Source organism: Limulus polyphemus, unplaced genomic scaffold (genome assembly GCF_000517525.1).
Source record: "Limulus polyphemus unplaced genomic scaffold, Limulus_polyphemus-2.1.2 Scaffold213, whole genome shotgun sequence".
Lineage (NCBI taxonomy): Eukaryota > Metazoa > Arthropoda > Merostomata > Xiphosura > Limulidae > Limulus > Limulus polyphemus.
Window position 1 is genome coordinate 290,093 of NW_013665823.1, and position 22,991 is coordinate 313,083.

At 33.4% G+C, this 22,991-nt stretch overlaps 1 protein-coding gene across 3 annotated transcripts in view; it reads left to right on the forward strand.

Moving 5' to 3' along the window:
- The window catches only part of LOC106478463 (transformer-2 protein homolog alpha-like), a 62,812-nt gene that overhangs the window by 27,731 nt on the left and 12,090 nt on the right, over nt 1-22,991 (forward strand). The window contains exons 8-11 of one of the 3 annotated variants that reach the window (XM_022382046.1): nt 1,671-1,786; nt 3,661-3,755; nt 5,777-6,075; nt 21,271-22,027. In XM_022382046.1, the coding sequence (XP_022237754.1) occupies nt 1,671-1,786; nt 3,661-3,755; nt 5,777-5,802 (237 nt within the window). In that variant the 3' untranslated portion in view covers nt 5,803-6,075; nt 21,271-22,027. Of the gene's footprint in view, nt 1-1,670; nt 1,787-3,660; nt 5,747-5,776; nt 6,076-21,270; nt 22,028-22,991 lie in introns of those variants that run through there. The other 2 variants (XM_013939008.2, XM_022382047.1) reach the window with 2 other exon arrangements.

Sequence of the window (22,991 nt, forward strand, 5' to 3'; positions counted from 1 at the left end):
ATTTATAACATAACGTATTATTACAGTATTCATTATTACTTCAACAGAAGTTTTGTATAAGCTTTAAGAACTCAATATGTATATACTTAAAACATGGCATACACTGTGCGATAGTCATGGTGACTTTGTAGATGTGGCAGGGGTGCTCTTAGTATCCTTCCACAGTTTTTCACATGATTAATCAATTGACGGTTATTTGTTGCAAAAGTGTCTTAAGGGCCAAAGTTGAAAGGTCACAAGTCAAAGTAGGAAGTTGGTATAACTCAAGAAATGGCTCTTCATATCAGCCTTATGGTGGCTGTTGGAGTAGAAACTTCGTCTGAGTTTATGTATTACTGCAGTACTGGTGGGCCCTTTTTTTTATTCATTCCTCTTTAGAGAGTGCTAAAGCTCTCTCCGAGATATATATATGACATTTTTGTGCTAATGAATTAACTACTGAGCTCATTAACCAATTACATTAAACTGACTATTCTCACATGAGACTTAGATTATTGAAATAACTGGAAAATTAATTTTGATTAGTTTATTAATTGTGCTAATCAATTAAGCTGAACAAATATGGGCTAATAAAAGATAATAATTAGAAATCATAGAAGCAGTAATTTGGTTACTGCTTTGTCTGAAACAATCAAACAGTAGTGACTGGAAACTATAAAGGTCAATTTGGAGTCACGAACTTGGCTGTTTCAACTAAGCCCATAGTGAAAGTGTTAAACACTTATTATGGATATAATATTGAGAACCCACATATAAAAAAATCTTAAGAAGAAAAGGTTGAGCAAATTTCACATGAATGTGAAATAGCTGAAAGACTGAAAGATTTTTAAGAACATAATTATATAAAGTATTCTAGCAGTGTAGCTACTATTGAATTGCAGTTTAATATTTTTTTAACATTAACTGCAACAAACCATTTAGCAAATAAGTGAGGCATAATAAATGTATATCGATGTTTCTGTGAACACTAATATGAATGCTTTGATAGGTTTGCTGTGATTTTCTATTTTAAGGGAACATTATGGATCTCTTAATTCATACCACTTTAAGTTATGCTGTCAGTTAAACGTGTGTTCTAGATAGTAAAAGTATACGGTAAAGTACAAAATCACTTTCATGTTTATACAGAGAGTGTGTAGAGTGCATGCAAAAATAGTAAGAAGACTTAATTTTTATGTTATAGTGTTTTATTATATTTGTTAACTATTCTTTTACCAGCTGGAGTAAGAAGCCACAAAAGTTATAACAAAGTTTATTTTTTGAGGCAAAACTTTCTGTGCTGTATTGTTTTGGTGTTTTATGTATTTGATATCTTAGTTTTTCATGTTCAGCATTTACCTTCTTTAATATAGAGGTAAACAGATTTCTTACTGTGAGCTTTTGTCGTATTGGGAACTAGATATATGTAGTCTTGTATGATACTACATTTAGCTAAATTTTGTTCCTTGTTAGTATATCAGGTTGTAAATTTTGGCAGGTTATTGACATTTCCAACATAAAATGTGTATATCCATGTAAAATATTGACAATGGGCTTAGTATAATTTTAGATAATGGTGAATGAAATTACCAGTGCATATGGTTTTCTGACCTTACACACTTTTTCATGACTTGTAGAAGAATAAATATGAGTATTCTATTTGGGATCTAAATACTTTCTATTCCCATTAGGCTAAAGAAAGATGCAATGGGTTAGAAATTGATGGAAGAAAGATAAGAGTAGACTATTCTATCACAAAAAGAGCTCATACCCCAACCCCAGGAATATATATGGGCAAACCTACCTTGTAAGTAACAATTCTTGCTTTAACTCTCTCACTACATGGTTGATCAATCTGACTGAGTCACGTGACCTTTTGTACTCTTTAACTCTCTCAACACGGAGTCGGTCAATTTGACTGAGTCACGTGACCTTTTATACTCATTTAAAGTCTTTATAAATTTATTACTTATAACTCTCAATATATTAGGTATAACTTCATGAAATGTGGCAGTCTTTCAGTTAATATTACAAGTCTTTTACATACAAAGGTCAAATTTCTTTGTGAAGTATTTTTAATAAAATAAAATAAAGATTTGTCCATGAATACATTGAGTATTTGTTTTGCATGGTCTGTGTGCAAAGTAATTTTCATGTTAAAATTAAAAATAGTTTTCGTCATCTCAAAAATCTCAAATTTCCTTTGTGTAATCCATAAAACCTACTAAATGCAGTTCAAACGTTTTTTCAATAAAACTTTATAGTTTATATGTTATTTTCTATACCCTATCTCAAAATAGGATTGGTCAATTTGACTGACCTTGTAACCACCAAAAAATAAATCAAAATAAACCTAAATTAACCTTTTTTTCTTTCTAGAATGACTTCAAATTGTGACATGAGACTACATTCATTTATCCTAAGTAGCTCTAAGTTCATAACATTATACATCTATTTGTAATTAACTTTTATTGTTTTATTGCCCTTTGAACTGTGTCTAACTACTATCCGTGCCTTTATAAGTTGTAAATCACTTGGGAAACATGCAACTCGCATTATGCTCTCGAATTACATTACCCACGAGCTGCTCGTGTGTGTGACTCATGAACCATTTTAATTATATTATTATTATTACTTATTTTACCTAATATAGTCTTAAATAACTTAAAAAGATCTGTATTTTTAAGTTTTAGTTACTTTTATAACAATAAGTATGAAAAACAAGAAATAAAGTATTTACCCAATCTTCTTTTTTTCTTGCCCTCGATTGTCCAGGAGATTTAAGCCTGATTTTTTTAAAATAATTATAGTAATGCGCTCAACAATTTTTATTTAATTAAGTAATGCACCAGAGAATATAGACTAATAACATGCAAAAAGTAGACAAATTTACTTTCCTCTCAAAATTTTCTTGGCTTTCTAACTATATAACAAGAGCCGTTAGAAATTCATCCAAGCCAGTCGTTAACTTTCCCATGGGAATGAATCTTGTACTGTGAGTGAAATTTATGATATTCTGTTTAGAATACAATGTTATACAACACATCATTTCATAGATGAAAACCTGGACTATCTATTGCTTATAGGTAATATATAATGAAATCTAAGAGAGAACTATCAACGATTTGTGAAAGAGAGGATGTGGCAGGAGGGGTCTGATTTTCTATTCGATAGCTCTTCAACCAAACAAAATTGAAGGCTATAAAAATTATGGTTTGTTTGAGCAATAACAATTTTATAGAGGGTACTTTACTTTTAATTTCGTACATTTTTGAGGAGTGATAGATAAAATAGGGATGATGACATGCTAAGATAAAATGTGTCAAGTGGGTCACACTTGTAGAAATTCAGGATTTTAAAAAATATTTTCTTGTGGAATTAAGAACTTAAAACTTGTATACTATTAAAATATGGATTATTAGCTAAGATTTTATGCTATTCTAATTGATATAACATAAAAAAATTAGTTTAATGAAAATTTTTATGTAAGACGCTAAAACCTTGTGTCATGTGCAGTAGAGGGTACATGGGGCGATAGGGTTAATGTAACATTTTCTCTTTAATTTTCTTCTTGAATATCCTTTAATCAGTAATTCTCTCTGTAACATAGTAACAAGGTAATTTTATCTTGAGATTTAAGTGTAAAAAGATTTTGATTAATGTTATGTCTTTTTATATTAGTCCAAAACATAATGGTAACTATCGAGGACGCTCTCCATCACCGAACTACCGTGGGCGCAGATATTCACGTTCAAGATCCCGTTCGTATTCACCTCGTAAGTACTACTACTAGGACCTGAGAGTGGAGTAAGGCACAGATCCAAGTGTAGTAACCACGTGTCAACCTGTTATGGAGTTTTGTATATAAATGTTTTTTTTTCCTCTTGTTCATTCATGCTGATGATGCATTAATGGAAAGGATTATAAGTAATATTTTCATGTTTCTAGTTTCCATTTTATCCACTTTTTGATAGAATTGTTATTATAGTTCATATTACAAGTACTTTAAAAGCTTAAGCTAACTTTTTGAAGTGCTGTGTTCATATAAAAAAAAAGCTTTAGAATTGCATTGTGTTTGAGTTATTTTCAAATTTATTAATTTTAAACCTTCGGAAGTAGTTTGTATTGTGGAAATGTACTTTGAACATGATGTGTGTTACTATGATTTCTTCATTACATCAAAATGATACTGTTATTGAATGAATATATGTTAACATGAATAGATTAAAAATAACAGTGTAAGAAATAGAAGAAGCAGTGATACACATGCTATATTATACTCTTGTGATACAAACAAATTAAGGAACAACGTACTTGCTATTCATTATTTCTATACTATTTTAATAACTAGATATAATTGTGTTAATGACTACTACACCATAGATTGGCTGTTAGTATTGTGTGTAGCTGCTTTTTCACAAGTAAGTAATGAAACAAATATTTTAAAAAAGCACTGTACAAAATTATCAAGAAGCACTGTTAGGATTCCAAATTTTGAATTTCTTCTTGACCTGTGTATTATGTAGAAAAATAAAGAAATTAATTTCATATCTGAAGTTACTTTTAGCTAATTCTATTTAGCTATAAGGTTTCTTAGTTATTTTGCACTACGTCAGACAGTTCCAAATATCGAATAAGTAATTGTTCAGTGGAAAGGAAACACATTATTATTAACTGAAAAGCAACAGATAAATATTTGAAACCTTTGGGGAATTATATTTTTTTTAATATACATTAAATACATAATTTGTTCATTGCTTGTTGTTTAGAAAGTTTAATAATGAATGAAGGTAATTTTAGTGTGTGTCTGATGAAAAAAAACATACTAAATCTTATGGAAGATAGTGGCATGTCAAAGCACAAGCTGATAAGCTTGACTGTGTATGCTTTTAAAAAGTTGAGGAGAAGGCTGTATTCGAGACTTTAAAGAAGCATATAGTGTTAACTGTTACTTTGTAGGTTGTAGATGTTTTTACTTTTATGAAAACATGCATTCCTAGCTAAAGCCTTGTTTCTTTTGGCTATGGATGTTATGATTCTGTTGAGAATCCTTTTGTGTTTGAATGTTAGCATGACCTGAGTAACAAATAAGATATTCTATGTTTTTAAAAATTACTATTTATAGAGAATTTAATGTTTTTACCTTTCAGTTTATTTTTTCTAGCTTGCAACAGTTCAAAGGGAAAAAATAGAAAACCATTTTTCATATCAAGTGAAAAATTATCAACGAGATATGTCAATAAATATTTTTTTTAATTGTAAAAATTTGCAGAATCCTTCTGAAACAACAGTTAAGAAATCAATTATAATTATCCCGAATTGAATGGATAATAACTGTTCATATTAATATCCAGACATTTGTAGCAAATTTGTTTCTGTGCAAACATTGTATACATGTGAAGCCATTATGATACTGGTGTAATCAAAGTGAATCATTAACCTTGGTTGCTTTTTCTTAATGATCCAATTAGTTAACAGAATTATTTTTTATTTAGGTCATTTTGAGTTAAGTACAAAATGCTATGTACTGATCCAAGTTTCACTATTAGACTGATATTGTAGCATTGTATAATTTGTTTTCACTTGACAAGATTTTTTTTTTGAAAGACTACCAAATATGTACTGCAAAATGTTGAAAGTTCAAAAGTTTCAGAGGAGTACATTGTAATGTGCTTGGTATAGCAATCCTACATGTGTAAGTAACTAGTACAGTGTGTGGCATATCCATTGTGTATGATTTGAATAAAGATTTCATTCTTCTCTCTAACACTTGTTTCCCTTTGTTTTGAATTAAAAGGGCTTGAAGAAAGAAATAAAGGATGAAGATGTAAGAAGTGAAGAATTTAATTGCTTTGCGAAGATGATGAAAATAATTTTTGCATTGAAAGAATAGAAGCAGGGTTGATTAATGAAGAGAAAACAGGAAGGGGTCAAAATAAGAATAATGAAGTTTTCATCTGTAGGAAGTTGAGGTGTGAAGAAAAGCACACAGTTAATCAGAATTTGAAGAGAAGTTGAAAAGTTATAGAAGAAAATTTGGGTGAAATTCTGTTCTGAAGAAAATGAATAATGAAGGCTCAGTTAATTATTGTACAAGTAAGCAAGCATCCAACTTGTAATGTTCTACTTAATTTTTCATGAAATGCAAAATTCTCCCTGTTTATCTAATTACTTATTGCAAAAAACCTGCTGTAGGTATATAAAATCCATCTTCAAAATGCATTTTTTAAGAAGAAACATAAAATCATACATATATCTACGAACAAAAATTTTTATCACAAGCATAACCCCTTCCTCACATATTTCCTTATGGGCTTTTTGTGGTCAGATTTGTTCAGAATAGCTTCACATAATTAGCATAGACAAATAATAAAATGAAGCCAAAACTATCACTTCTGTTTAGGTGCAATAAGTGAGCAGTAATGGAACAACTTTTTTTACAAGCTGGTTCAAAAGTTCTGGGTAGTTGTTAAAAAAACTTTAGAAATAACATTTAAATAGGAAATTGAACTTGTAACAAGGCAACATCTAATGTAATTAAAGTCTGGTGGAGAGGTCTGTGAAGTAAGCAACTGATCAGTGACTTTACAGAATTATATATATTTTACTTTGAAGATAGTGCAAGTAATAGTTAATTCATATTATAAATATACTTGTTAAGAATTGTGTAGGAACTAGTAACCTTGGGGATTAACATTTTCTCAATGGGTTGGTTGCAAGACCTTAAAAAATCATGAAGATATTCATATTAAAACTGTGAAGTGAAATTTGGCAGGCTTTAAATGAACAATACAAAAAAATCAGAATTTTCAATAAATTATTTATAGTAGATTTATCTATGAATTTATAAAGCCTTTACTGAGTCAGTCTGAGTGCAAAGTGATTCTTATATTAAGAATAAAATTTTTTTTCATATTTTATTTGTGTAACCTCTAGAACCTAAATGAATATCAAAAGTATTTTAAGGTAAAAATTTATTTCATCTGTTATTTTCTCTTCCCTAACAGTAACTTTAGCAAAATCATCAATGTAGAGTAAAATGAAATGTTACAAATTATGAAACAGAATTAACAATCCCTTTTGAAGATTTTCAGTTTTCTTACATTCACTATTTCTGATACAGTACCTTACCTTGAACAAGTCTTGAACTCCCTCATATCCCACCATCAATGTGATTTACTGTGTTTTGCACGTGATTCATCATGTGGCTTCCTCTATTTGATTCTACCGAACTATCACTTCTTTTTTTCTCCACTTAACCATGCGGTGCCTTCCCAAGCCTCTCCTACAGAATCTATCAGGCCTAACTCCTCAGCCTTTATGGATATGACTTCTCAGATGTGCTCCATTTTATCGATTTCACCGATTTTATGTGATCCTGTTCCTTCCTGTTACATGACACACCATCTTTTGAGTACCTTGTTTTTCCTCCTTTCCCTGACATCAGGATTCGTGCTGAGCATTTTGTTTCTCAGTTGAGGGCTGGTGCTAGTACGCTTTGTCCTTTATGTGCTTCTGATCATTATGCTTTGCTTATCGTCAGGCTGTTCAACCCTTTCTCGTCTCCCAGCAGTTAGAGTCATTTTTGCCAGTGTGGGGGGGCTGACTCTGAAAATCCTATTAATTTCTCCCAGGCATAGTTTCCTGCCTTTGTCTTACCCTTACAGCTCTCCTGTGGTACTTCTCCACCTGATACCTCCTTTCTGAGGCACTCCACTGATCCCTCAAGGGGTTTTGGGGTGATACCCTCTTCCTCATTACCTCAGTGTTGGCACGATTGTCCACCTTGGCCCTATTTCTTCACACATGGTTTCTTTATTATTGGGATCTTCTTGGGAGAGACACTGTCTTGTCACATGTTTGTTTACCTTCCACTTATCTTTGTGACTTACAGATGGCTCCTTTTCTCCATCTGTCTGTTTCGAAGATATTCATGAGTCTGGAATCTGTGAAACAACATTAGACCCCTTTGATTTTGGCTCTCTTCAGTGGACACTGCACGACCTGATCTGCATTGGTAGTTGAACAAGGACAACACGATGAGGGGAGTACTGCTTCCTCCACCTCGTCTGGATTTGCATCTGTTCACTGATGCTTCTCTCCAAGGCTGGGGGTGTGGGTCAATCAGCAGGAGCTTCTGGACAATGGTCTCAGATCATGAAATCTTACCATATTAATATCTTGGAGCTTTTGGTGGTACGACATGCTTTGGATCATTTTCTTCCTCTGGTATGGAACCAACATGATCCATTCAAAAAAACTCCACCGTTGTGGACTATATCAATCACCCATTCCTGTTGCCTTTGTGGTTGAACATCAGAACTCCTTTATTGGGCTCGCGCACTGCAGATAAGTCTCCTTGCTTGTCATGTTCCAGGTGCTATCAACCTTGTGGCGGATCATCTTTCAAGACCTGACCAGATTTATCCCAAGGAGTGGTTTCTCGACTTGCAGGTTTTCAAGTAGCCATGCAGTTAGTGGGGTACTCCTCATCTGGATGTTTTTGCCACTTTCCTCAACACTAATTACCTCATTTTTGGTTTTTAGTTCCTCATCCTCATAAATATGTAATAATAACATAGTGGTTTGGTAGTAATTACGGAGATAAATTACATAACGTTTACTTAAAGTGTGGACTATCAATGGAACTACCAATATACAATCAGTTTGATATATTAAAGTTCTAACATGGTACATTCCTATTACCATTTTACTACCTTTCATTGCTTTCTACCTCTTCTTAGTACCTATAGAGTACCTTGTTTCTATCTTTCAGGTCCACCCAGAATACTTTCAATATATTCGTTTGCAAAAATAAGTAAGAAGTAATATCATATATTCAATATCATTGATACAACATTATAAATCACAAAAACATACAAATTTTTTTATCTCTATAATTCTAATATAGTCTCTTCATCTGAATCAGGCTGTGTTGCTGTGGGAGTCCTGGGAAACGTCAAAGCAGTTCGTGCTTGTACATGGCCAGGTGGTTAGGGTGCTTGACTCGCAATCTGAGGGTCGCTGCTTCGAATCCCAGTCCCACCAAACATGCTCACCCTTTCAGCCGTGGGGACATTATAATGTGACAGTCAATTCCACTATTTGTTGGTAAAAGAGTAGCCCAAGAGTTGGCGGTGGGTGGTGATGACTAGCTGCCTTCCCTCTAGTCTTACACTGCTAAATTAGGGACGGCTAGTGCAGATAGCCCTCGTCTACCTTTGTGCGAAATTCAAAAACAAAAACAAACAAACTCATGCTTGTAAATATAAAAGACCAGTTCAAAGTTTAACAGATCAATAGAGCTATCAATAAAATAGAAATAAAAAAATTTGTATTTTTCAAGGACTAATAATATTATTTGCCAAAACGTTGATTAGTTTAATCATTATAAACACCTGCTTACAAATAAAGTTGTGCCTAAGTTTATGACAAAAATGAATATTTTGTTTCATGCAATATGAAACTCAGACAAATGTGGTACATGGCTTAGCAGTGAGTCATCGTATTCTCTATTTTACATTTGTCTTAAATGCATTTCAGATTTGGCTATATTATATTCTATATATTTTAATTGCTGCCATCTGCAGCTAAACCTTAGCATCCTAGCTTTTGGGATGAATTCATCTACATGCCTCTGTTGAATCATTAGAAAGCTCATTATTGCAATTTACAATAACATTATCAAATTTAACAAAGCTAGAATTTGACCTTTATGACACTGGAAAATTCGTAAATTAAAGAAATAATAGGATTTGATATTATAAATGTGGTAATGAGGTTAAGTATGTGGTATTAAAATACATCACCTGATACAAACTTTGTATGTCATTGATATCTTATAAATATCAGTTTGTTACGTAAATGACCGTTTCTGAATACCATTGTTTTCATTGCACAGTCAGTCTATTGACTGGGCTTGTTTTCACAAAGCTATGTAAAACAGATAATTATAATTTTTTAAATAATTATCTGAGTAGTTTTTACCATGTTTGCTAAACCAAAATAATGATTGATTAAAACTGAAAATATCCAAATATACATACTGATAATTATTTTATACAGTGGCAGGTCTTGAAATGTTTGCTTGTTCTTCCTGCCCTTCATATTGAAGTCAGACCACAGGCAGAGAGTCCTCAATTTCTTAAACATTCTTCGTACAGATTGTCCAACATTGTTCCCTCCTGAGGCACTCAGGATGGCATCCTGAAAAATTCGATTCGATTCGATCCATTCGATTCAGATGGATGCTTGATTACATCTATAAATTGGCATACGTTTCATATGCCTAAATTATTTATATGGTAATAAGTATAAATAAAAAAAACAACAAAAAACTATTCATTATAGGACTTATCAGTTATTTTCTCTAGCCTGGGTTTTCTAATATCTTGGTACAGAGTTGGTCCAAGTCTTCCCATGTATCCATTGGTTCGTCCACCATGTCATCCACTACTTCCACCTCTGGTGCCTGGGGTTGTGAAACTGCTCTTCCTTTAGCAGCGAGTTGTTGGAAAAGTTCTGTGTGCTTTTTTTGGTTGGCAGTGATTTCATCCAGCTTCATTAGGACTTGCTGCTGGTAATCTAAAAGAAGTATGCAGAACAAGTAGCTGGCCAGTTAACATAATATGGTGTGCATATAAAGCCAGAGCAGCCTTTAACCCAGGCCACCAAAAATTGAGCTGGGCTATTAAATCTGATGACTTGGTACCACAACTTTTAATTGCATTATATAGAAGTTTGTTTTATTGAGCACAGCAATCTGAATGTTAGACGACTAAGTCTTAAAACCTTAAAAATACCAATGTAAAGGAATAATGATTTTATATTGATGTGTTCTGATTTATGTGTGTAAAGCTTTGAGAATTTTTCTTTAATTGGTTTAGTAAGGGTTTGTTTGGTTAGCCTTACTGAGACAGGTCAAAGGCCATGTCATTGCATTTGGAGACTTGCATTCAAAATTTTATTGAACTACTATTTTAGAAATGTATGTCAATAAGTTGGGTATCAAATTGTAGATTATAATTCACATTTTAGTATTATCCATTAGCGAGTTTTTAATTTGAAAGTACATATTAAAAAAAATTCCTAAATATTAATTTTTGTGTGTCACATGCTATGTTTAATGCAGCATTGGTTAAATGAGATGTTTGTTATGTCCAATTACAAACTTTATAGTTTCTTGTGAATTAGGAACTCAAATTACCAATATTGACAAGCTAGAATCTAAAATAAGAACTTCCAATCTTTTCTTTTTGCTGTGATATCGCTACACTTACCGAACCAAACACAGTGACCCTGCCCACCTCTTTCCATTTTTGGAAATGCTTACATATACCTTGTGGCTTTCTTAGCCTCATTAAAGTATTTAGTTAACAAATTCTTTCTTTTCATGCTAGATTTCAAGCAGTAAGGTAAGACTTTAGTGAGCTCGACATTTCATATTTTCTTAGACCCAAATACAGCTTAGTTACTAGGCTTGATAAATTATAGTGGAATTCTATGGTATTGATATAGTAATTTATGATTTTTGGTTATTTCAAAATGTATATATAAAATCTAAAAAAACTTATTTCGTTTCACATCCTCCATGTGCAAAATTTGATAAGGCTTACAACCTATGGTAAGAAGCAAATGAGTACAAGTTTCATAACTAGAATAGATAATTGTTTGCTATACTTCTTTATTTACTGTTCTATGTTTTAAGAAAAATAAGTTTAAGAAATTATTTGTAAATAGTAATAATGTATGTACATATATATAATGTATTAGAATTGAAATGTGAGACTGTATTTTACAAAATACTAGTCCACTAAAACACAACCAAGACAGGTCACTTCGTAAAGGCCAGTTTTATGTTCTTGGATATGGTAACATGAGTGCATGTGCTCCACGTCACTGCCTTATGTAATGTTAGCCAGGCATGGCTGAAAGGTCAGAATAATAAAAATAATAAATATATATAAATGTATAATGTTATGAGATTTAAGCTATTTAGACCAAACATTCGTGTTTTTTTATGTTATAATTTGTAGTCATTCTAGAACGAGAAAAGAATAATTTATATTTCTTTCCCAATTTTTTATGATGGTTACAAGGTTGGTCAAATTGACCCAACATGTACAGAGATACAGTAGTGAAAATAACAGATAAAATATAAAGTTTTTTCTAAAAAAACATGGAGGTTATAAAGATTTCGCAAATGACATTTGAAAATGTTCTGATGCATAAAAGTATTTTTAATATTAAAATCAAAATTAAAAAAGAAAAAAGCACAATAAAACATTACTATTACTTAAGAAAAAAAAATCTGATATTTTGCATACAAAAGCATTGTAATGTTTACAAATAATCTTCAAGCTTTTGTAAAGATACGTGTACATCACCAAACACCATAGTCTAATCACTCTCATGGATACTTTTGTGATTATGAGCTGGGTGGATCTCACCCAGTCCGTATTGGTAGGGTTAAAATGTCTGTGTATGCTAACTTTAGTATGTTACTCATTATCTTTGAAGCTGCACTTTCTCCTTTCAATATCCCTCATTGGTGTGACTACAAGCTGTGTCACAGATTCTACCTCTGAAATATATATATATTACTAGCTGAAATACCTGTCAAGTGATGGGGAATGTTTTAACTTGATTAAAACAATGTAAGTTTAACAGCAATCATATATTTAAAAGTAATAACTTGAACATAAACCTTATCTCAAAATTATAACAAAGCTTCTTTATAAACAATATTTAGAGTTTGCTTTCCATCTGCCAACAAATAAAGATTTTGAGGTGATTCCACCCTTGAACACTATAGAATTGACCATGAGAAAAGCATAGTTGTTTGAGAAACAATCCAGCAACTTTCATTCTTTGACTTTGAGCTTTGTTAATTACAAAGGAAATTCTTTCTGGAAAATGTAGCCTTTTAAATTCCAATTGAGAATTCCTGGGTAATATTGAAATTGTGGGTATGAACACATCTTGGTTTTTGAATTTACCACTGGAAATAGAGGCTTCAATGATGTGAGGCATTAATGTCTTAACAACCATTTTCTATTTGAGTTCTCTGTAACCAAACAAATTTGAAGGATATAAAATTATGGTTTGTTTGAGCAGTAATGATTTTATAGAGAGTATTTTATGTTTAATTTCATACTTTTTCAAGGGGTGGTGGATAAAATAGAGATGATGACCTGCTAAGAGAAAATGTATCACATGGATCACACTAATGGAAATTCAGGATTTTTTTTAATATTGCCTTGTAGAATTAAGAACTTGAAACTTGTATACTATTAAAATATGGATTATTAGCTAAGATTTTATACTATTCTAATTGATATAACATAAACAAAAAGTAGTTTAATAAAATTTTGAATGTAAGACACTAAAACCTTGTATCATGCGCAGTAAAGGGTACCCAGGGCGATAGGGTTATATGTGATACCTAGAAATTTTGCTGTTCCAAATAGAATTTAAACTCAGACTCATACATTTTATTTTGACTTTGCGGAGATACTTTCTTTTATGAGATAACCTTCGTTTAAGTATTATTCCCTGAATTTTTGTAGCATTAAGCACCACTCTCCATGTGTTACACCATTCTATAATGTGGTTGAGAGAAGTTTGAAGTTTAGAGGCTGCTAGCAGGGGTTCTCGGAAAGTGCTCCAGATGTCATTTGCATGTTGCAAGGTTGTTTATATTTTAGTTTAGGGAATGGTATGTTGTTGATAAACAGGATGTACAGTAGGGGCCTAAGTACAGACCCTTAGGACATGCCTACTTAAAGAGTTATTGATAGTGCCATACTGAGTCAAATGGTTTTTTTACATCAAGAAATAAACCTACTGTATTATGATTTTTGTTTAAACCCTGAATAATTGATTCGGTTAACCTGACTAAATGATTGGCTGGCTGTCTGTTTTTGCGAGATGCACTTTGTATTTCAGATAGTAGCTTGTTTTTCTCTAAATACCATAGTAGGTGTGTTGTTACTATTTTCTCAAGGTCTGTAATTCTTAGGATCTTTTGTTGCAGGTCTGGTTTTTTGGTAAGATTTTAATTATTGCCGACTTCAATTGGGAAGCATGGCTGAAATAGTTTTGAATTATCATTAATAAATTGTTCTATCTGTTTGAAGTGTTGATTGTCAAATGTGGGGAATCTGGAGTTCTAAAAACTTGCTGGTAGGACTCTGCTAATAGGTTCATTTTTTCCTGATCAGATGTTGCTGTTTTTTTATTATATTCTAGGTTGGGTATGTTCTTGGCAGAATTTTCATTGCATATTGCTTTAAATTTCTTCCAGAATAAGGCTGGGTCTCTGTGACAGTTATCTAAGGATGCACAATATTCTGCCAAGTTAATTTCTGTATGTTTATAAGATTTCTTATTCGGTTGTTTAGTTGGTTGGCATTTGATTTTGTCTGCAGGTTGTGAGAATTTATGTACTGTCTTCTCAGCTTGTATCTTTCATTGATTAGAATTTATGTACTGCCTTTTATTGATTAGATTACGGATCTCTCTTGTTAGCTGCCATGAGTTGGGGTGCATGTTTGCTACTTGTTTTGGGACTATTGTTTCTATTGCACTGACTAATATTTGAAATAGAGGTGGCATATTTATCTATTGCAATCTGATTTTTGGCTGATGTTTGGATGTTTGGTAGTTGAGAATCGATATTGTGTCTGAATGTTTCCTAGTGGTGCTGTGAAATTGAATACTTTAGGTTTAGTGGAGATATTCGGAAAATTGTTATTCGAAAGAGTTATAGATATTGGGTTATGGTCTCCACCTATATGTTCATGTACTTTAAAATTGCTTACTATTTGGGTTGCCGCTGTTGTTATTACTGCTAAATCTAGTATATCTTAACTTCCATTAACATGGGTGTGGGTTGGTGTGTTGTCATTGCATATTACTAGGTTGTGTTGCATTATGAAATCATTTAGTATCTTGCCATTATGGTTTGATGTTCAACAGTTGAAATTTTTATGTTTCGAATTTAGGTCTATTATTATTGTATGAAGGCTTTGGTTGATGACAAACTGTCAAGGGTAGTTGTCTGGGAAATATATATTGCTAGGATGGAAATTTTGGTACAGTTAGGTGGTTGCAATTCACAAAATATGTATTCATTGTTCAAGTTTATACCAGCTGATCCAGCCTACAGTTTTAGAGACCCCTCATCCAGCCACAACGACCCAGAACAGATTCTATGCAGATGCCACCAGCAATCCACAACCAACAGCACCATCTACACACATGCACTGCATACTGATCCACAGAATCATATCCTTTGTCACCAACATGGTCCTCAGATCAACATCAGGTGACATTATCAATTCTGCACCTTACTATTTCAGATTCAAGACAAGTGAGTTTGAGTTGCTTAGGGATTATGTCTTCAATGGGATCAACCAGGAGGATGATCAGATATGTTGCTAAATATAACATCTATTAACATTCAGGGCGATTTAAATCACAAATAATACGAACTGTTTGATCTATGTCTAAAAGAAAATATACATGTACTAGCAACAAGTGAAACCATGCTTAATGATAACAATAATTTTTACATACTTAGATAAAATAGTGTTTCTAAATTTAAAGGACCCAACGGTAGAGGTATCACAATGCTACACACTAATAACCTAAATATATCATTCCCTACTTTAAGCTGGTCTGCTGGCTTTGCTTCATGTCTGATTGGTCCTTGTTGGCAGGCATTGTTTTCATGAGCTTAGGCATGGCTGGTAGTTTCTTCATCTGTATCAACTTGCTTCTCTTGAGAGTGATGATTTGAATGAACTTTGGACAGCTTCTGTATGATGCGGTGTGTGTTCCACTGCAGTTGGCGCAGCATGTTTCTTCTGGCTTCTTGGGACGGTCTGCTACCAAGTGAAGTCCTCCACATCCGACACATCTGGAAGATGCTGTGCAGGCTGTACGGGAATGGCCTAACGTCTGACAATTAAAGCACTGGAGCACTTTAATGGGCGTCGACTGTTTGGATTCTTCGACTGGTTGTTGTTGAAACCAAAGGGTAATTCCATTTTTGATGAGATGGTCAGCTTGGGTGACATCCTTGAGACTGGCTCAGACAAGAGGCATTGGTTGGCTGGTCTTGAAGGACTTGATTATGTCAACATTCAATGTGTCTATGCCCTGGCTCTGTAGTTCGTCCCTGATTTCTCCTGGGCTAATGTCACGGTCGAACCCTCAGATCACAATGGTCTTTATGGGCACTGGTTTGCCTGGGACATGGATGTTGAGGGCTGTTTCTCCAAAGGCTTTGGCTGGCCATTGCTTGAGGAGTTTGACATAGTATTTGGGGTGTTGGCACTTGATTATGAGTCCTCAACAGGCTAATTGATGAACCTCAGTGAATGTCATCTTTGGGAACAAGGTTTTCAGTTGTTGGGCTATTTCTGGCTGGCAAAATGTCACTGGTATTCATTCTGCAATGATAGCTGGAAGTGATGCTGGCTGCTTTGGCTTGGATGATTCTGGTGTAACTTGCTTCTGGCTGCTGGGTTCCATAGCGATGTTGCTCTTTGGTGGCATGGGTGAGGATTTGGTCTTATCCATGGGCTAGTCTGTCTTCCTGGCAGGCAATTCCTGGCTACTGGATGATGAGTTTCTTGTATCTAGGTCATTGAGCTATACTATCGTGTTGGAGGCAGAAATTTCTTAGGCTATAGTTGCTGACTCTCGTTCTCATGATATGAAGTCTTTTGTCTTTAGCCCTGACAAGGGCTGTTTGCTTCACAAATAACTAAATCTTTATAGAAATTAATTAATTAAGATAGTTTACATCAAATTTCATGAATATGAGACTTGAAATTATCTTATCTCAATTAATCTTCAGTACTTTTGTTATCTGAAAATTTCTTGAAGAGCTCAAAAAATGACCCACAACTCAGCTAGCATTTAAATCGCTCATTACATGGTGCATTCATCCCTTATAATCACTTTCCATTCTTGCAGAACCTTTGCTGTGGCAGTACCTCTTTTTATGCTACAGACTGCTTCATCTGCATGATTGAGATCCAGTGGCAGTTTGAATGCTGAATGGGCTGTTCTTCTTCATTCCAATAATGTAGCTGCAATTCCTGATGAAACTACAATATTTCCTTCTGATCTCATTTTAGCCAAGATCAAATTGATCAAAAATGTTTTTCCAGTACCACCTGGTGCATCTAAAAATACCATTTCATCTTTCATGAGACTTGTCTTTTCAAGAATGTTTCTGTAAGCATTTGCTGGTCCTCTGTACGTTTAGATTCATTCTGAGCAATGTATATTAGTAAGTCATTTTTGTTGTATGAAACTTCTCTTAAATATTCTTTGGCAATGGAAGTAATTGCAGTTCTTTCAGGTAATTGAAGATAAAAATCTTTTAAACATTTGCCACCAAGAGACATTATCTTATCTTCAATCAGGATAAGTGCTTCATTAAAGATGTTATCATGGTGCAGATTTAGTTTTGGAGAGTTTCTTTGCATGAGAAACAACATATCTTCAACAAAACTTTCTTTGAGACTTTATCACAACTGTAATGGATTGTACATTGTATATGTTTGTAGCATGGTTGCAAACAAATCTCTGAATTGATTTGATGAATGTGTCGCTGCTGCCTCCACTAAAGCACTATTCCAGTAGGATTCATGTTCTAACAAACCTCTAATGTTACATGCATCTCTGAAACTATCACATATTTCACCATTCACTGTTTTTAAATCTTCAAAAGAGTTAGGACCTTGAACTGTAAGTAAGAACATTCTCAAGCAGAACCATTCAAAATTTTTTGGATGTATGGTGTAAACTCTTCCGATAACATCACAGTTTTATACTTGTAAATCCATCAATGACTGAACCTTGAACACTTCTTTTCCTTTTTTTGTATTAATTATTCTAAGTGCAATAAATGGGGCACTTGAGGATTAAGTAAGGTTTTCACTAAATCATCATCTTGAAACAATTAAAAAAAAGAGCAATAAGAGTTGTTTTTGGTGGCTGCTGTCTTTGGTGATCATTTTTCTCAGTGTAAAAGACTCATTGTCCATTCTCTATATGTACTAGTAAATGGATAACTGGTGGATGGCACTCGTGAATTGTGAATTCCAAAATTTTACAAATAGCCTCATTAGTGCTAATGAATCTACTCATCTGATAGGAGGAAGATTCATCTCTCTCTCACTCATTTCTCTTTCGATACCAAACACTGCCATGTCATAACCTTTGTTCACATACTTGCAGACATACTAATTTCTCTCGATGGAGTTACATGCTTCAACATTGATGTGACCATTGGAAATTTTAGATAAATATGGATTGTAAGGCACAATCCACCTGTTACCAATGGCTATCTCCTTCAGCAGTGTATCAAATCAACCATTATCTGGCTTTCTTCTCCTATACAGAGGATATCTATCTTGATCAGTTTTTGTTTCTGGTATGAATTGTCTTGGAAATCTTTAACAATATTTCCCATCTTTCATGCATGGTGAGTTTCTATTGAGCTGATCACAGGGTCCATGTATTGTGCTTTTAAACAATCTCAAGTAAAACATAGTCCAGTGTAGGGTTTGGTAGTTCAGCACATATAATATCATGAATTTGGTTTGATCTTAGTTTATTTTGGAGCCACAAAAGAATGTGGGCATGTGGTAGGCCTCGCTTTTGCCTTTCAGTCGTGTACATATGACATTGAGTATTGCCAAAAATGTCTTTGTTAATAATTTCATGAGTTTCATTACTTTCAGTCAAAATACACTTGCAATTAAATTGTGATGGTCTTGAGACTTTTGATTTCTATCCAATTTGGATTGCATGTGAATGTTATTAAGAGGTCTGGTCTACCATACTTTCTTACTTAGCACATTGCATCTTGTGTACGTTCGTGCATGTATCTTGGTTTTCTTATGAAACTTGAAGGCAAGATGACTATTTGACCAACATTCCTGGCATCTGCATCATTCCTTACTGCATCTCTGAGATGAATGTACTCCTCAGCTTTCAGTTTCTTCTGGTTGGTTCTGATGACTAAGAGCCTTTCACTTTCAGCATACATGTCAACTGCAAATTGAAGAAAGACTTCTCTTGCTAACAAAATTATATAACTCATTCTGTATGTACATAAATATCAAGGAATAAATATCCATTGCAGATGCTTTCTTGTTTGGAATTATTTGACCTGATGTTGGAGAAGTAGAGAAGTTGTATCCATCTTCACCTTTCCAGAAAATCAATGGATATTGTAATGTGTTATAGGCTCTATTGGTTTCAGCTACTCTCTTCAGTGTATTGTTTCTCTGTTCTAGAGCAATATATCTTTTTCCCAAATTCTTGACCAACCAGAATAGCCACCTCATCAACAATAGGGGCATTTAAATGACCTGCATGTTACCCTTGTGGAGTTTTATCAGCATGGATCACTACCTTGTACTCTGATTTGAAATTTTGAATGTAATGTTATGTAGATGTAGCGTATCTTGAAGATCAAGAACTACATTTCGCTTTACTCCAGGATTATTTTGCCCTCTTTGATTTGCTTGCTCTTTTCTATTTCCTATGAAATAAATCTTTAGAGATTTAGGTGGTTCACTTGGTAGAGGCTGTAGTGCACCAATGTTGTGATAAACTTGAACTTTAAAGGTAGGCATATAACCTTGTTCTCTGATAACATTAGTAGTGCCAAAAGAAGTCATCTGAAAGCAGCTGTTATACTTTCTAATGTTATTGAGGAAATGCTTAGAATCTTTAGTCTTGAGTGACTCAGGAGATTCTGATAGAGGAGATAAGTAAACCTTTCCTCATGAACAACACATTGATGGAGCTTCATTTTCCATTTTCTTGCATGATAATGTTCACACTCCTCAATCATACCACCAATATTATAAAGTTGAATGGACTCATAATTTTCTGTTGGTTCATGACTGAAACCTGCCATTTGAAATTCATGTCTGTTTCTATTCTATTCAGACTTTCTAATGGATTCTCTTTTCTCTTGTCTTGTAATCTGGTAGCTCTTTCATCTTCATTTTCTTGTGATCTTTTTTGCTGTATTTCTTTTTGTCCCATAATCAGTTCTTGCTTCCCCTGTTTCCTGTTGAAACCTATTTCTGTGTCTGTCTAGCAGCTTCTAATCTGAATTCTCTGTCTTATTTTGTCTTCTTTCTGCATCTCTCTGTGCTTTGGCAGTCTTGATAGGCTCTTTGATCTTCCTTTTTTGGGCATTTTTGAAAGTGTAATTAACCCAAACTAAACATATAGGTAAAATTAATTTTTATACTTCAAATTCAATTACTTCAAAAAGTTCTCACCTTTTACATTCCATTAATCAGAATAAAAACTGACAATGTTACTTGTCAAAAGAAAAATGATTTTCAATTGGTCTCTTTCATTGCTTTTGTAGTCCTTGAAACGAGACAATATGAAACATGAGACATTGCAAGTAGAAGGAGAGGGCATGAGACAGTAATAGACATTCGGATAGAAGATAACATGAGAAACTGTGAGACAATCAAATAAAGGGTAAAAAAGAACAGAAGAGATTGCAAATTTGTGATAAAAATCGAAAAAGACGAATTTTGAAAGGAATTTTATCAAAAAATTCTTATTTCTAGGCCAATTTTGAGGATTGGAAAACCAAAGTAGGGGTTTTCAATAGTGGAAAATCCAATGCCAGTGTTAGATTGTCACAATTCTGTTCAATAATCAACCCAAAGGCGCAAACAGTGCTCTAAATATATTTTTTCCAAGCAAGCAAATTAGTTTCTGGTCAAAATAGGGTTCAATCCTTTTAGAATATTCAACATTGTCTAAAGTGTCAACCTACCAAGATTATTTGAGATTGACTCAACAGGCTTGGAGTAATTAACCAACAGCCTTTACAAAATGACCCCTGTACAAATAGGGTTAAATTCAAATTTGACCCACTTATGACATTCTCCATAGTTCTTAGTTTTTATATAAAATTTTGGTTGAGATTGGCCCAATAGGCTTGGAGGGTTTAAACAAACATACATTTTGTCTTTATATATATATAGAGAAAGAGATAAAAAAAAAAACAATCACATAATAGAAATGTGTATAAATGTCTATTATAAAAACCAGATTCTTGTGGAAACCCAATTATTCAAAGCAAACTAGTTCTGGTTCGAATACATTTAAAGTGCATGAAATGTGAGTTTTTTAGAAATCTACCTATAATTTTAATCTGATTATATCTAGATATGACTATTTACCCATTGCCATTGATTCTAAGTCATTTATTTCTTTGTGTTTTAGCATCCCAAGTACAGAAGTCACCTGAAATACATTTTTAGAAGAAATGAGCATGATGTATGACAGGCCTGGGGTCTGTTGAGGGGCCCAGCAGTGAGATATTCCAAAACTCATTAGAAATTCATACAACTTAATGAGCTAAAATGGCTACTGCATTTTCATGGATTCATGAAGAAATTTATCACCTAAAATGAGAGGGAGGGGTCATTGATATTACTGACCCCAGGGTCTGGGCTGGCTCTCGATGCCCCTGTAATATCTTACACAGAACATGTAAAGCAGTGGTTTCATTTTTATCAATAAACATTTCATAACTTAGATCAGATTACTTGCCAATTGAAAAAATAATAATTACTAATATTTAATTAGTAATTAGAAGCAATGAGTGCATAGTTTACCATATCAGTCATTATATTCAATAATTATGATAAAATGTACAATGTCATGACCTTTCTCAAAGAGATTTAAAACCTAGTCAAAAGCTTATGCTAAGCAGATGATGAATAAACTTCCCACAATAGGACAGGATGTTCATGTGATGCATTGTCCATACATCTTTATCTGGTATCTCCTGTACTTTTTTTTGTAACATCCCTATTCCCTGGCCAGTAGCACCTGATAGTCTGTAATGCAGTATTGAGTTCATTATTATTAACATGGCCAGGTCGGTAGGGCACTCGACTCGCAATCTGCTGGTCGCGGGTTTGAATCCCCATCCCACCAAACATGCTCGCCCTTTCAGCCGTGGAGGCGTTATAATGTGATGAAAAATCTCACCATTCGTTGGTAAAAAGAGTAACCAAAGGGTTGGCGGTGTGGGTGGTAATGACTAGCTGCCTTCCCTCTAGTACTGTTAAATTAGGGATGGCTGGTGCAGATAACTCTCGTGTAGCTTTGCACAAAATTCAAAACAACCAACCAACCATTGTTATTAGGTTAAATACTTATTTGCTTAATAGAAAAAAGGATTTCTAAATAATCTGGGCTGGGTTATTTACAGATTTTTATAATTATTTATTTATTAAATACTATTAAGATTATTCATTAGGTTAAAATATTTAATATCTTGCCCACCTCTTTAAAATTAATAAAATGCTAATAATTAGTCCATCGTATTTGAAGACAGCAGGTGAGTGATTTTTTTACTCATCTGAAAATAGTATGGTGAGTGATTTTAATCATTCAATGAAAAACTTTTTTCAGGTCCCTGTATCATAATGTAATGAATTAAAGAAATAGTAAATTCGAAAAAAATTGTTGTTTATTTAAATTTTTTATAAAAATCTGTGTATACATGTGTTATCTTCGTAAAAGGTACGCAGTATTAAGTAATTCCTCAAACACCCTTAAAATGCAATACACTCTTTATTATCAACATTTGACAAAAATGAGCCTAACTGTATTTATTTTTCTTTTATAAGTGAATAAAAATATTAAAAGATAATCAATGATATTGGATGAGGATGTATAGGATAGATTACTCCACTACCAAAGGCAGCACATTCATGAAATTTAGGGAGAGGCTGCACACTTGTCCTATTTAATATTAGTTAAGAAATTATTACGCTTTTTTTTTTTTTGTATAGCATCTGAACCTGAAAAATAGTCCTATAAGACATTGTTTAACATGAAATTAACCAGAGTTTATCCATTGTTATTTTGAGCAGTGGAAAAAGTAGCCAAAACTGGGTGTTAAATTATTTATGACATAAAAACTTTGTCAA